This window comes from Micromys minutus (genome assembly GCF_963924665.1).
Source record: "Micromys minutus genome assembly, chromosome: 23".
NCBI classification, from domain to species: Eukaryota; Metazoa; Chordata; class Mammalia; order Rodentia; family Muridae; genus Micromys; species Micromys minutus.
In genome coordinates this window covers 6801289-6816136 of record NC_137958.1, presented here as the reverse complement: position 1 = coordinate 6816136, position 14848 = coordinate 6801289, and the positions used below count along the sequence as shown (strand labels likewise).

At 41.9% G+C, this 14848-nt stretch overlaps 1 protein-coding gene across 4 annotated transcripts in view; it reads left to right on the top strand.

The window, feature by feature from the left end:
* The first annotated feature begins 2951 nt into the window (after positions 1-2951).
* The window catches only part of UBE3C (ubiquitin protein ligase E3C), a 91932-nt gene continuing 80035 nt past the window's right edge, over positions 2952-14848 (top strand). For all 4 annotated transcript variants that reach the window (XR_013975513.1, XM_080936569.1, XM_080936570.1 and 1 more), the window contains exon 1: positions 2952-3276. Coding sequence is in view for 3 of the 4 variants with exons in the window: in XM_080936569.1 (XP_080792695.1) it covers positions 3211-3276 (66 nt within the window). In the remaining variant the exon portion in view is untranslated. The remainder of the gene's footprint in view (positions 3277-14848) is intronic.

Below are 14848 nucleotides of genomic sequence, written 5' to 3'. Positions count from 1 at the left end.
TTTGCCTCTACCCTGTCTGCAACTCTCGCACCATGGCTCTGTTTCAAGTGGAATTTCACAGTACCAATGTGACCTTTGGACACTAGTGTTTTTTGCTAGTGTAACATCCTGTCCTCGAAGGCCATCCCAGGTGTTGTGCAATAGTTACTCTCCTTTCACTGTTTGTTTGTTTCCAGATTTGGGCAATTACAAAGCTGCTGCAAGTGTCATGTTCAGATGTGGTTTCAGTCACAGCCCTCCTTACTCTTGGACAAATGCGTAAGAGGACAATTGCTGGTTTGTATGGTAAGAATGTGTGCTTAAATCTTTATTAGAGAAACTGCCAAGGCATGTTGCAGGTAGTTCTGAATTCTCAATAGAATGAAAGGTCTGCTCCATGACCTCCTTAGTGTGTGATTGTTGCAGTAAATAAAAAAACCTTTCAACGTTCGCTAGTGCCGGCACCATTAGGGCCACATGGCACTGTGGGGTATCTTTATCTCAGCAGCTCCACACTGCCCCCAAGTACTCTCAGACCCAGGTGGTCCGAGGGCTGCCCTCTCCCAGCTGTCTCCTTGCCAACTGGGAACTTAGCTCAAATTCCCCACAGCCCTGTAAAATCATGACTCAATAATCAACAATTTATAAATTCTCCACACAATACATCCACACAATAAGCTCACAACCATTTGACAGAGATGTAAACCACCCACCTAGATAAAACAAATTGACCCATAGAAACCCTTAGAAATAATCATTATCTACCTATTGCCAGTTAAGACCACCTGGATCTAAAACCTCCTCCTCCCGCTCCATCTTGATTCTCTTTCCTTTTTCTTCTCTTCCACCTACCAAAACTTTGTCCCTGCCCCACTCTCTACCATTCAGTCATGTATCGCCTTGACTTAACTAGTGCCAGCCCTCACCTGCATATAGACATCAACCTACATGTGGCAATGTCACACCATCTGTTTAGTAGGGGTATGTATCTATAGGGATTTTTTTTATCTACCTCTTCCCATGGCCTTTTAGTCATTACATATTATTCAAACAATATTTGGGGTTCTGTCACTTAGTGCGGTTGCCAGTACATCAGTAGAGGTTGGCAAGATGATTCAGCAGTAAATGTACTTCCCATTAAGCCTGATGACTGAGCTTATACTCTTAAATCTACATGGTAGAAGTAGGGAACAGACTCTTATAAATTGTCCTCTGACATTCACATATATATTTACATATATACACACATGCACAGAGCCAATGAGGGAGAAAGAGAGATTGCAAGAGAGAAGATAGATAGGTAGGTAGATAAGTAGACAGACAGACAGACAGACAGACAGATAGAGCTGGTAAATTGATTCAGCAGATGAAAGGTAAATGTACTAGTTGCTTGCTATCAAGCCTGATGGCCTGAGTTTGGTTCCTGATACCCATATGGTGGAAGGAGAGACGAGTTGTACTCTGACTTCCACATGCATATCATGGCACTCACCCTACCCCATAAATACTAAGTAAACTAAAATGTAATACCTTTTTTTAAGTAAAAAAAAAAGGGGGCGGGAAGTAGTTGCATGGTGGTACACATCTTTAATCCAGCACTGAGAGGCAGTGGATGAAGGATCTCTGTGAGGTCCAGGACAGTTAGGGCTGTACAGTGAGACCTTATTTCAAAAACAAAAATTTAAACTGTGCTGGAGACATGGCTCATCAGTTAAGAGCACTTGTTGGAGAACTTGGTTCAGTTCCAGATCCTACATGGTAATTCCATTTCCAAGGGATCTGGCACCAAGCACACACACGTAATGTAATACAGACATGCATGTAGGCAAAATATTCACACAGATAACATAAATAAATCTTTTGAAGAACAAAAAAACAAAGCAAAACAAGAATATAATGTCTCCAATCATGTGCACATGATAACATATGTATATGTGATATATTTATGTATTTATATATATGTCATGTATATACAATATATCTGCATGTACACAGAACATATACTATATGATATACATACTATGTATTTATATGACACATATGTGGTTATGATATATATATTTCATGCATGCCATGGCTTGTGTTTATCAAACTATGTATATTCATACTATTTTTTGCATATGTATATGTGTATGTATACATGCATATGTGATATGTATTTATGTTGCCTTGTATGACATATGTGTATATGTATGTTATATATGACAGATTCATTTACATTGCTTTGTGTATTTTTATGTTTGTACTTATGTTTATGTAACAGTGCATGTTTTAATACATGTGCATACATATATTAGACATGTATACAAGTGTATGGATATATGATAGGGTATATTTGTGCATTATGTATATATTTATGATGCATTTATACATTTGACATGCATTTATATATATTAACTATTCATATAGAGTGTTGTATTGACGTTTGTGTGTTGGTGTATATTTGTGTATTTGTAAAGAACTGATATCCTAAACGTGTATGCTAGCTATGTATTCATACATATGTTGTGCGGTATAACTTACATGTGTTGGTGTGCATTTGTGTATCTCTATGTGTATGGCATAAATTTATGTGTCAGGTGTGTACCTTTGTTCGTATGTCATATATTATTCGTTTCTGAGTCACGGTCCAGATTCTCTGTATTAGTAACCTGTTCCCCACAACTAGTTGGAGGATGGGTGCGGCCACCTCTGCAGGTCTTTCTGTCTTCAGTAGTGCGCGCGACCGGGTTGGCGTCAATTGGGGGGCGGGGATCGGCTGGCGGCATGACGCACGCGCGGAAGGGTGGTGCATCTCGCAGAGCCGCGCACGCAGGCTAGCACAAGGGCTGCCGGGAGGAGCACCGTGTAATCGATGGCGGGACGGGCGCCGACGCTCGCGGGGGCTGCCGGGAGGAGCGCCGCGCCGTCGATGACCCGGCCGCGCACGTTCACGGGACCGCGCGCGCAGTGCGGGCGGTCACCATCTTGGCTCCGACGGCAGCGCGGTGCAGGCGCGAGTCGGGGAGCTCTTCGCTCGGCGGCGGCGCGCCGTGGATGAAGCAGCGTGGTCAGGCCGGCCTCCAGCGTCGCCGCGCTCGCGCCCGCGTGCAGGGCGGAGAGCGCTGAGCCGCAGGCGGGGCGGCGCGGGACAGCGAGGCCACGACCCTGCCGGGCCCCGCCCAGCCCGCCGAGCCCGCCCCCGGCCACTCCGCCGCCAGCCGGGCCGCGCAGATGGGATAGGCGGCGAAGATGTTCAGCTTCGAAGGCGACTTCAAGACAAGGCCCAAGGTGTCTCTCGGTGGCGCGAGCAGGAAGGTGAGGTCGTGCGGCCCGAGGTGTTAACCGAACCCGGGCCTGAGGCGAACGCCGGCCTGTCAGCGCCCGGGCGGCGCTGCTCCGCGGTCCGCTGTGGAGCGAGCTCCGGCCGGGTGCGGCTGCCGTGCAGTCCTGACAGGTCTGTGAGGAGGCTCCAGAGGAGCGCTGTCGAGCCGCGGACTGAGCGGCTGGGTCATTCATTGCGACCTCGCCGCGCCTGCCCAAGGGCCGCAGTTTTGACCTGGAAACACACGTGCACCGGCAGTCAGTGGCTGGGGGCGTTACACGGTTAGCTCTCCAGCACTGCGAGGCAGCTGCCCCCCCACCCTTTAAACTCTTCACAAGCTGTAAACTAGACATACCCGCACCTCACAAGCTTGGAGTGCTCTGCCCTCAAGAACAGCTTAGGGAGGAGTCCTCATGCCTATGAAGTGGAAGGGGTCAGGTAGGACAAGGTCTTTGTAACCTGCATCTCGCTTTAGCCTGCCTCACTCGGAGCAATACAGAGTTGTGCCTGCCTGGGGTCTGCGTCGCTTAGGAGCCTTCCCCTTGTGAAGGTTTTGACACTCTGGCTTTCTGGGGGCAGTCTGAAGGATGAGGGCACCTAGCCTTGATGCTCTAGGCCGGCCCCGGAATCCAGACAGGGTCCCTAGAATTAAGTTAAAACGACTTTTTTCTTTTAGGCAAAATTTTAAAGCTTTATATTAAAAAAGAATTATACGTCTGAGTGTTTGCCTGCATGTATCTATGTGCACCACAAGCTTGCTTAGTTCCTGCAGAGGTCAGAAGAGGGCTTCGGATCTCCTGGAACTGGAGTTAAGGACAATTGTGGGTAGTAGGAACAAAACCCGGGCCCTCAGCAAAAGCAGTAAGTGACCTTAACTGCTTAGCCATCTCCCTAGCCCTTTAATGTAAATTTTTTTTGGCTTTTTTTTTTTTCCTCTTTCCAAATTTTTCTATGTGCAAGAGCAGTGCTGCTGGGTCTTTACTCCAGCCTCATTTCATAAAGGATTTTTATCTGGACACATCTGTATGTAAATGAGCTCTTCAGATAAAGAATATTTTTGGTATTCCTACCCATAGTTGTTCTTCACCAAGGAAACTGCTTTTCTGGCCTGTCACTACTGATCAGTTTTAACTGTTGAACTTGGTGCAGATGAAGTGGGTGCAGCTTGGTTATCCTTTGTGCCTTGCTTCTCGAGCTAGGCATTTTCTTTGATAGATTCTCCCATCCCACTGTGTCTCTATTGGTCCAGGACATGAATAAAAATACAATTAACCCGTTCTGGTTTTCATGGGTGCTTATTACATGTGTCTTGGTGGGTGTTGCTTACACTTGTGTTCTGCTGGAGCACATTGCCCACTGCTTCCCTAGTTGATGTGCCCACTACCCTACATCCAGCAGAGTCTGGGGGCACTGTTGACTCAGATCCTGGCCAATAAGTGGTATTGATAGTCTTGGGAATTTTGGCTATTCTAGTATATTTGAAATCTTTCCCTTCTTCAGCTTAATGGAAAACTGTTTAGTGTTTTCTTTTTTAAAGTTAAATGAATATGTTTATGTTTTTTATCTGTAAGAGCTATATGCTGGGAAAATCCAAGACTTGATGAGTTTATAGTCTTGTTGGGAGATAAGACTTAGACATTGAGAAGTTATAGTGTACTGGTGACTTTTTGTTGTTGTTCATGTTTGTATTTCTCTCAGGTTCATACAGACAGAATTGGTTGACTTGGTCTAGAAAGGAGGGAAGTAGGATGGGTTTGAAGGGACAGTGCAGAAAGTTTGAAGTAGGTGTGTGGTGGTTTCCAATGCTTCAGTTCTACCGTCTTCTACTTGTACATGGTTATATTTGAGACTGGACCTTATACTGTAATCCAGGCTGGCCTGGAACTTACTGGCTTCAAATTTATATACAGTCCTTTTGCCTCTGCCTTCCAAGTGCTGGAATCACAGACAGGAATGCAGCAACACACCCAGCTCTGAGTCTGCTTCTGAAATCAGGATACATCCTGATGGCACAGCTTATTTGGCAGCTTGCATGTGTGTATAGAGGAGAATCTTAGCCGTCATTTGATTGCAAGTACAAAAATCCACTGAAACTAAGTGCAGAAAAGCAAATAAACAAAAAGCCTGTGGGAGGCACGATGATATTTCATAGAATGTACAGGTCAAAAACTGTCCAGTTTCCGTGCTACCAGTAGTCTATCTCAGCTATTCTCTTAGAGTTGCATTCTATATAGGTCCTGTTCATTTATTTCATTCTAGCCAAGCGGTGGCCATGTTTCCTGGTTGAGTGCCTTGATCTCCATACCAGAATGTCTGGAGAGGAAATCTTGGCTGGGTCATGGTTTCCACCTGTGAGCTGATTCTCAACCTCTTGAGGGTTGAGGAGAAGGAATCTTTGAGCAGATTATTCCAGGTGTGTGCTTAAGCTAGAAGACTACAGAGGAACAGAGCTTGAGGAATGAGTGCTAAAGTTCTTGTGGGGTTCAGGCATGTGTTACTAGATGTGTTACTCCATGATTAATCTGAGTAATCTGAGTAGACATGGGGGTATGAGGGATATCAGTAAACTGACTGGTAGCATAGTTGCTGATTCAAGTTTGGGACAGGAAGTATCACATCTTCGGATCCTGAGGAGGATGATGTCTGGAGAATGAGTTTATGGGAGGAAGAAGTGGACCAGAAGTGTTGAATGCTGAATGGTTACCTCTAGATAACACCATAGTCTAGATTTGAGAGTGGAAGACTGGTGACTAGTGAGTGTGCCCCTTAGGGTAACAGGAGCTGAAGTCAAGACTTCAGTTAGGCGAAGAATGGAGGGGGTGTACAGTGCCTCTCTGTAAAAGACCAGAAGATTGAATGGATGGCAGGGAGAAAGAATTTGAAGTCTAAGGCAGGTTTGGGTGATAGGACAACTTGACCAAGTTTTACAGAATCGGACACAGCAAAATGAGGGGAGGCAATGAGTAAAAATACAGGGACGAACCTGGAAAAACCAGGTGTATCTGGTTGGGAACTACTTTCAGATTGAAAGTGAGAGTGTATGTGGATGTAGAAAAGTTTTAGGTAGGATGAATGACTTTAACATTACCTTTGCAACTTCTAAGATTACCTTTGCAAGTTTCCATAGCCACTTAATCTAATAGTGGTAGTTGAATTATAGTCATTTCAGTGTTTGCTCGTTGCTTTATCCTCTGAAGCAGGCTGCGGACAGAGGAGCAGGCGGTAGAGTTACTGTGTGTTGAATTTGTTCCTCTGTGACATTGTCAGCTGAAGTCCATAGTGCTTTGTATCTTATGATTCTCGAAAATGATTACTATAATGACCTAACACTAACCCAGCATCATACAGAATAGTTCCCATTGCCTTTAAACCCCATTGTTCTCAGCCTAGCCACTGCCCTTCCTCTGCTTAACTTTGGCAATCCTGTCTACATAGAGTTACTTTCCCCAAAATGTCAGTGTTGGAATCCTAAAACACAGCCTTTCAGAATAACTTCTTTCACTTTTATATGCATTTTAAAATTCCTCCATACTTTCCATGCCTCACTGGCTATTTTATTTCAATTTTAAAATAATATTTATCTTATGTATATGTGCATTTATATGGGCATGTGAGTGCCAGGGCACTCCTTTCTTTTGTGTGGGTCCAGTGATCAAACTCAGGATGTCAGGTTTGGCTGCAAGTACCTTAACCTGCTGAACCATCCCATCAACCTACATCTTATTTTGTATAATCGTATGATATATATTAAGAGTGGTTTAAGGTTTATAGAAAAATGGGTAGAAACAAAGTTCTCAAATATCCTTCTCACTTCTATTTCCTACAGTCTTTTTGATTTCTGCTACTAATGTTAAAATCTTTTGTTTTTTTTTTTTTAAATACAAGCTCTTTCTATGTAGCCCAATCTGGCCTAAAACTTACAACACCTTTGAGCTTCTCGTGTGAGCCACCACACCAAGACCTGCACATTGACTTCATACACCGAGCGGTTTGCTTATGTTTTGTAGCTTAATAACACTTCTCCCATTTAATAATATTTCATGTTATGTACCAGTTTGCCTTATTCATCTGTATTGAAAGACTCATGATTGCTTTTAAATTAGGGGCAATTATGAATTAAGCCACTATAAACATTTGTGTGCTTTGAATTTGGGTAAATACTAATGAGCATTCTTTATTTTTAATATTCTTTTGCAGTGTTGGGTGGGAACTTAACCCAGAGTGTTGGTAGACTTTCTCTAGCCCCTGATTTTTGAAACAGGTTTTTGCTATGTACCCAGGCTGACCTTGACCTCCAGATTCTTCTGTTTTGGAATTAGATGCAAGTGCTAGGATTGTCAGTGCCTTAGGTATGTACCACACCTGGATGCCATGTGTATGTTTTTGATCAGGTGTCTTGAGTTGTTTGATTTCTTACTGTTAAGTTCTTTATTTCCATTTTGTGTATGCTGTAGCTACAAGTCTGTTTTCATATGTCTTCTGTAAATATTTTTTTACACTCTTGACTCTTCATTCTTTTAACAATACCTTTCATAGAGCAGAAAATTTTACTCTTTGTGAAGTCCAATTTATCTTTGTTTTCATGCTTTATGTTTCTGATATGTCTAAAATTTCTTCACCAATGTTAATATCACCCAGGTTTTGTCTTATTTCTTTTGTCTTATTTAGTAGTATTAATGAGCTTGTATTTTAAAGTCTAATCCATTTTAAAGTTTCAAGAAAGAGAAACATCACTCTTGCACATATTTATAGAGCACAATGCTTTAGCACATGCAGAATATGGAGTATTGTCATTCCCTTAGTGGCTGGCTGGCTTTCTGGGTTTTTTTTTTTTTTTTTTTTTTTTTAATGCTATTGAGGATCAAACTCAAGGCCTCGTAAATGTGCCAGACAGTGCTCTAACACTGTGTTCTATATTCCCAACTATCTTTCTCATTTAAAAAGTATTTATTTGTTCATTCATTTATTTTGACTTTTCAAGAGTGTTCTCTGTGTAAGAACTCTGGCTGTCCTGGAATTCACATCTTCCTGCCTCTGCCTCATGTAGACTGGAATTAAGGCAAGCACCACGTGTACTGGACCCTTTCTTTTTAAGGATTTATTTGTTTGTTTGTTTAAAGTGAGTACACTTGCAGCTGTCTTCAGACACACTCCTTACAGATGGTTGTGAGCCATCATGTGGTTGCTGGGAATTGAAACTCAAGACCTCTGGAAGAGCAGCAGTCAGTGCTCTTAACCACTGAGCCATCTCTCCAGCCCCTCTTTTATTTTTAAAAACAAAATTTTAACATTTCTTTGTGAAATGACGCATGATTGGAGGGTCAAGAGCAATTTCTGGGTGTCAATTGTATTCTTCTGTCCTGTGGATTTCGGGGATGGAACTCAGGTTATGAGGCTTGGCAGCAGGCACTCTTCGTACCTGAGCCTTCACACTGGCCCCTCGTGATTTTCTTATATGGAGCCTGTGGGCCCTTCTCTTCATGAAGTCTGTTAAGAGGTTATAGTGTATTGTCACCACTCATGCTTTGGTGCACTAGAACTTGTTCTGTTGTCTTTCTCTTCTTACCATCTCCTCTCCTCTCCTACCTAGCCTGTACTAGTTATAATTACTTTTGCATTCAGATTTCCTTTTAAAAAGTTCAATTTGTTGGGTTGGAGAGATTGCTCAGAGGGTAAGAAAGCACTTGTTCTTGCAGCAGACCAGGTTCAATTCCCAACTCCCACCTGGCAGCTTGCAGCCATCTGCAGTTGGTTACTTTTTGTGGGTACTAGGCATGCACATGGTATACATACATACACCCCCATACTTAAATACACCTAAGTTTATTTACTTACTGCTTTTATTGTCTGTGTGTGTTCACCTGAGTGTATATCTATGTGCACTATAAGCTTGCAGAAGACTGTGGAAGTCAGAAGAGGGATTAGACCTTCTTACCCCACAACTGAAGTTATATTAAAGATGGTTGTGAGCTTCCATATAGATGCTGGAAATGGAACCCAGGACCTCTACAAGAGAAATAAGTGCTCATAACTGCTGAACTACCTCTCTAGCCCCTGCCCTGGACTTTTTTCCCCTCGTTTTTTAAGGCATTCATCTGTGTGAGAGAACTTATCGTATTTGTCTTTTTATGTTTGTCTATTTCATTTAACATGTCTTCCAATTCTACCCATTTTGTTATAGATAGGATTTCATTCTTTTTAACTGGATAATGTTCCTTGTGTATGTGTACCACATTTCCTTTGTCTATTCATCTGGGACAGGAACCTAGATTGATTTCCTTCCAGGCCTTTGTGAATAATGCTGCAACAACAGGATTTGTAGACATTTTTAACATGCTGATTTCATTTCCTTTTGCAAAATATGATACATGGTAGTATATATGCAGTAAATCTATATGTAATTTTTGAGGACCCCCTACCCTGATGTACATAAGTGGCCATACTATTTTACATACCCACCAACAGTGTAAAAGACTTTTTTCCTGTCTTCTCATTAGCGTTTATTTAGTCTTTTGACAACAGTTTTGTAACTGGAGAGTGTATTTGTTCGTGGAGTTTTTATTATTTGATTTCTTTATTTTTAATATATATTAGAATTTTGCTTCCATGTATTTGTTCATCATGTATATGCCTTCTGCTTATGGGGGCCCCAAGATAGTGTCAGTTATGTTGAGACTGGAGTTACTGGTGTTTGTGAGCTGCCAGGTGGGTGCTGGGAATCAACCTCTGGCCTTTGAAAGAGTGACCAGTACTCTTAACCAATGAACCATCTCTTCAAAGCTGATTTGTGTTTCTTTTTTGGATAATTGATAGTGAACAATTTTTAATTTTTTTCTTTTCCTCTTTTTTTGTTTTCATTTATTTTGTTTTAAAGACAGTTTCTCTGTGTCTAGCTGTCCTGGAACTTGCTCTGTAGACCAGGCTGACCTCTACCTCAGGGATATGCCATCTGCCTCTGCCTTCTGAGTGCTGGGATTAAAGGTGTGAGCAATTTTTTTCATATGGTTATATTTTGAAAACTGTCCATTTTTAAAGTTGTATTTTGGTTTTGGGTGGGGTTTTTTTGGCATGTATATGTTCTTCCTTTTCTGTGAGTTGTTGCCTCTTTTTATTGAAGGTTTTTTGTTGTACAAAATTGTTTTCATTTTATTTTAATATTTTACTTATTTATTTTGGATACGTGTATAGTGTTGTGTAGCAATATCCTTGTACTGGCTGGTTTTGTGTGTTAACTTGACACAAGCAGGAGTTATCACAGAGAAAGGAGCCTCAGTTGAGGAAATGCCTCCATGAGATCCAGCTGTAAGGCATTTTCTCAATTAGTGATCAAGGGGGAGGACTCAGCCCATTGTGGGTGGTGCCATCCCTGGACTAGTAGTCCTGGGTTCTATAAGAAAGCAAGCCAAGGGAAGCAAGCCAGTAACATCCATCCCTCCATGGCCTCTGCATCAGCTCCTGCTTCCTGACCTGCTTGAGTTCCAGTCCTGGTTTCCTCTGGTGATAAACAGCATGTGGAAGTGTGAGCTGAATAAACCCTTTCCTCCCCAACTTGCTTCTTGGTCATGATGTTTGTGCAGGAATAGAAACCCTGACTAAGACAATTCTAAATAAAATATTTCATTCTAGAGGAAGGGTTAGTAAGGTGAGGGAAATAAAGAACTCACAACTGTCAAGTTTCTCAAACCTGTAAGATTTACACAGTCCCTGTCTTAAGAGTTTTACTGCTGTGAACAGACACTATGACAAATACATGTCTTATAAAGGACAATATTTAATTGGGGCTAGCTTACACATTCAGAGGTTCAGTTCATTGTCATCAAGGTGGGAGCATACTAGTGTCCAGGTAGGCATGGTGCAGGAGGAGCTGAGAGTTCTTCATCTTCATCTGAAGGCTACTAGCAAAATACTGACTTCCAGGCAGCTAGGGTCTTCAAGCCCACACCTGCTAATAGTGCTACTCCCTGGAACAAGCACATACAAACTATCACAGTTCCTTGCTCCTTAGGGTTATGTAAATACTAAAGAGATTTTTCAGTTTGTTGAGTGGCCTACATGTCCTACAGAGATGCTACTTTTGTGAAGGTTCATGATGAAAGGTTTTTGGTGATGCAGCTGTCTTTGAACTGTTTATTTCTGTGAACAATCTAGTAAACTAATTGGTTCATCAAGTTAGATATTGGTAGAGTTCGGTTTTTTGTTTTATTTTATTTTGGTATCCTATCTTCAGTGAGTAAACATTTGTTCAGCTTCTCCAGGAAAAGTCATACAACAGTTCATGTATGTGGTGTGGGGTGTGTGTGTGTGTGTGTGTGTGTGTGTGTGTGTGTAGGGGATAATAGTGGTTGTGTATACCACAGTGAATGTGTGGAAATCAAGAGATAACTACTTTAGTTTGAGGCAGGGTCTCTCTTTGTTTTTGTTCCTTTGCTGTGTATCCCAGCCCCTTGTTTAGTTTTACATTATCCTGTTTGTCTACCATTTTTCCTTAAGATTAAAAAAAAAACTGAATTTTCCTTCATGTATGTATGTACTGCATGTGTGCTTTGTGCCTATGGAGGTTAAGAGAAGGCTTCAGACATTATGGCATTGGAGAAACATGGAGGCACTGAGATCTGGGTCCTCTTAGAGAACAAGTGGATAAAAAGTTCAATCTCCCACCTTTAAGAGATGCTCACCTTACTGGCAGAGGTAGTCCTACAGAACAGGAGAGAGCTAGACCTGTTTTTACAGCAGGGGGGGGGTCACTTTAGTTTTAACTCTGATACGACCTTTGATCATTCTTCTCTTGCTTTTGACCTTCAGGCCTTGCATTTTAAATCGCTTAATTACTTTTATTAGAGAATGTATTAGTACAGTGCAAATAAGGATGTTAAGGCAACAATATAGGCCAATGATGAGACCAAATTATGATTTTAAGATTAAAATCATGCCAAAAAGGGGGGAGGGTAAATGTAGAAAACAAAGATTTTAGGGGCTCTGAGACTTTTCCAAAACACCCATTTTTGAGGACAGAATTTACTGGCTTGACAGCCACAAGGTCTCATAGAAAAGTCCAAATGTACATCATCAGCCTAAATCCCTCAAAATTTTTGAGAATGTATAAACAAGATTTTTAAAATGTAAAAACAAAGTTTTAGTGGACAGGTCAGAATAACTAGGCTGTGCTAACCAAGCTGAATTAAGACAAAACAAAAATAACTGCTTTAGGAATAACCCCCCTGCTCCTCCTTGTACTGAATGCTAAGAATTGTCAACAACCTTACTGCCAACGTTTCTCCCCCTTCCTCTCCCCTTTCTGACCAAAGAGTTTAAAATTATACTCTGCTTTGCTGACCAATCACAATATAGCAGTCCATCCCCCTCACAAAAAGATATAAAAGATGTGTGCTTTTTGAGTTCAGGGTTGACTCTCCCTGTGAGGCTGAGCAACTCCATGTGCGTCAGATCAAAAATAAGCCTCTTGCCATTGCAGCCATCTATCATCAAGTTGTGTTCTATGGGACGGTGCACCTAGGCTGAGACTTTGGGAGTCCTACACTGCTACAGATCCCCCCTGGAGAACCTTCGTTGATGATGCTTCAGAAGCTTGTAAGCTCAACCAACTTCCTCCATAAAGTCGTTTAGTTGTAGAAAGCTAGGAAGGTTTCCAGGAGGTCTTTGAGAGTATAAACCAACAGTTAGCTCTGTCAGATAGGCCTATGTGGGCTAGCCAGAGCTGAAGCAGATAGGCCCACAGAAGTTCAAGCCTAGACCACTCAGTCTCAAGTCCTCTTGCTGATGGGTCTCAATCCACACGCTAGCAAAGGTGTGTATCAGGAATATGGCTAGAGAGCATTGCCAAGTCACAAAAAGGTGTTTAAGTTATGTTCCTTACAGCATGGCTGTAACTAACTGTCTTAGGATTTTACTGCTGTGAACAGACAACCATGACCAAGGCTTATAAGGACATTTAATTGGGGTTGGCTTACACATTCAGAGATTCAGTCCATTCTCATCAAGGCATGGCAGCGTCTAGGCAAACATTGTGTAGAAGGAGCTGAGCATTTTATATTTTCATCTGAAGGCTGCTAGAAGAGTGGCTTCCAATTGATTAGGAAGGAGAAGGGTCTTAAAGCCCAGGCCCACAGTGACATACTTCCTCCAACAAGGCCATACCTCCCAGTAGTGCTACCCCCTGGGCCAAGCATATTCAAACCACCACACTAACCCTAGTAATGTGAAGAGGACAGGTAAATCCACAGGACTAGCTGGCTAGCCTGATTATCAAAGCAGGGAGCTCTATGTTCAGTGAGAGCCCATCTCAGAAAAAAAAGGAGATACCCAAAGATGACCTGGCCCCCATATGTGCATGCACAGGAGAGCACACTTGCATGCATGCTCACAAATATGCCCTGTACATATTTCTAGTTTTTTAATGACCTTTAAAGTGTGAGGTTGTGCATGTTGTGGTATGCATGTGGAATTAAGAGGACATCTTCGGAAGTGGTTCTCTTGGAAATGAAGTTAATAGATTCAAGAGAGTAGTGAAGGTATGATTGTGCATGACTTTCATTGAGAGGTAGAAACAAATATCTCTGAGTTAATAAATAATAATTACTAGGTGGTGTTGGTAGCACACACTTTTAATCGCAGCCCTCAGGAAGCAGAGGAAGGTGGATGATTTGAGGCCAGCCTGGTATACAGGGTTACACAGAAAACCCTTGTCTCAAAACAAAAAAAATAAATAAATGCAACAAAAGATTAAAAAGCAAGAAAATAACTAGTTTACACAGGCAATAATTCAAACGATGGAAAAGTAAACCAAATAGTCCACTTATCTTTCCACTCTGTTCTCTCCTTCCCTCCCAGCTTTTATTTCTCTTTTTCAGACTTGGCTTCTGGACTTTCCACAGCCTCCCACGACTGTCTTCTCTGTGTGTTTAATCATGTAGGTGTCCACATTCCTCTCCTTGTTTAAAACACATTCTGATGCTCCTTGAACCCCACTGCCTGTTTCTGTCCCTTAATAATCCAGCTGGGAGAAGGAAAAGGCAGGCAGATCCTCTGCATTGTTCTGAGTGGCTCTGGTACTGGCTTCAGTACCTGTTCTCACTGCTGATGTTTTAAATGGCTCTTATAGTTGCTTTCAGGATTGATTGGTTTAGGTTCTTTTGTTTGATTTTTTTTTTTTTTTTTTTTTTTTTTTTTTGAAACAGGTCTCACTGAGAAGTCCTGGCTAGTCTGAAACTTGATTGTCTCTATACTCAGATTGTCTGAAATTTGTAGCTGCCTTCCTGTCAACTGGTTTCCAAATGCTAACATTAGAGATGTGTACTACCATACTGAGCAGTATTTCTCCCTCTCTAATTCAAATAACACTTAAACTCGTGGCTATCATTATCATCTGTAAATTCCTGCAAGTGAAACTTCTGAGTGCAAGCTTTGGGTTGAGTAAGTTACCTCTGAGGAAGTTATGTCAGTGTAAAAAAGAACTTGTTTTTCCTGTCTGCCCTGCACATTGCATTAGTAAACATTATATGTCCCAAATACATGTTAGAAATAAATCCAGGATCACAAAGGAGACCA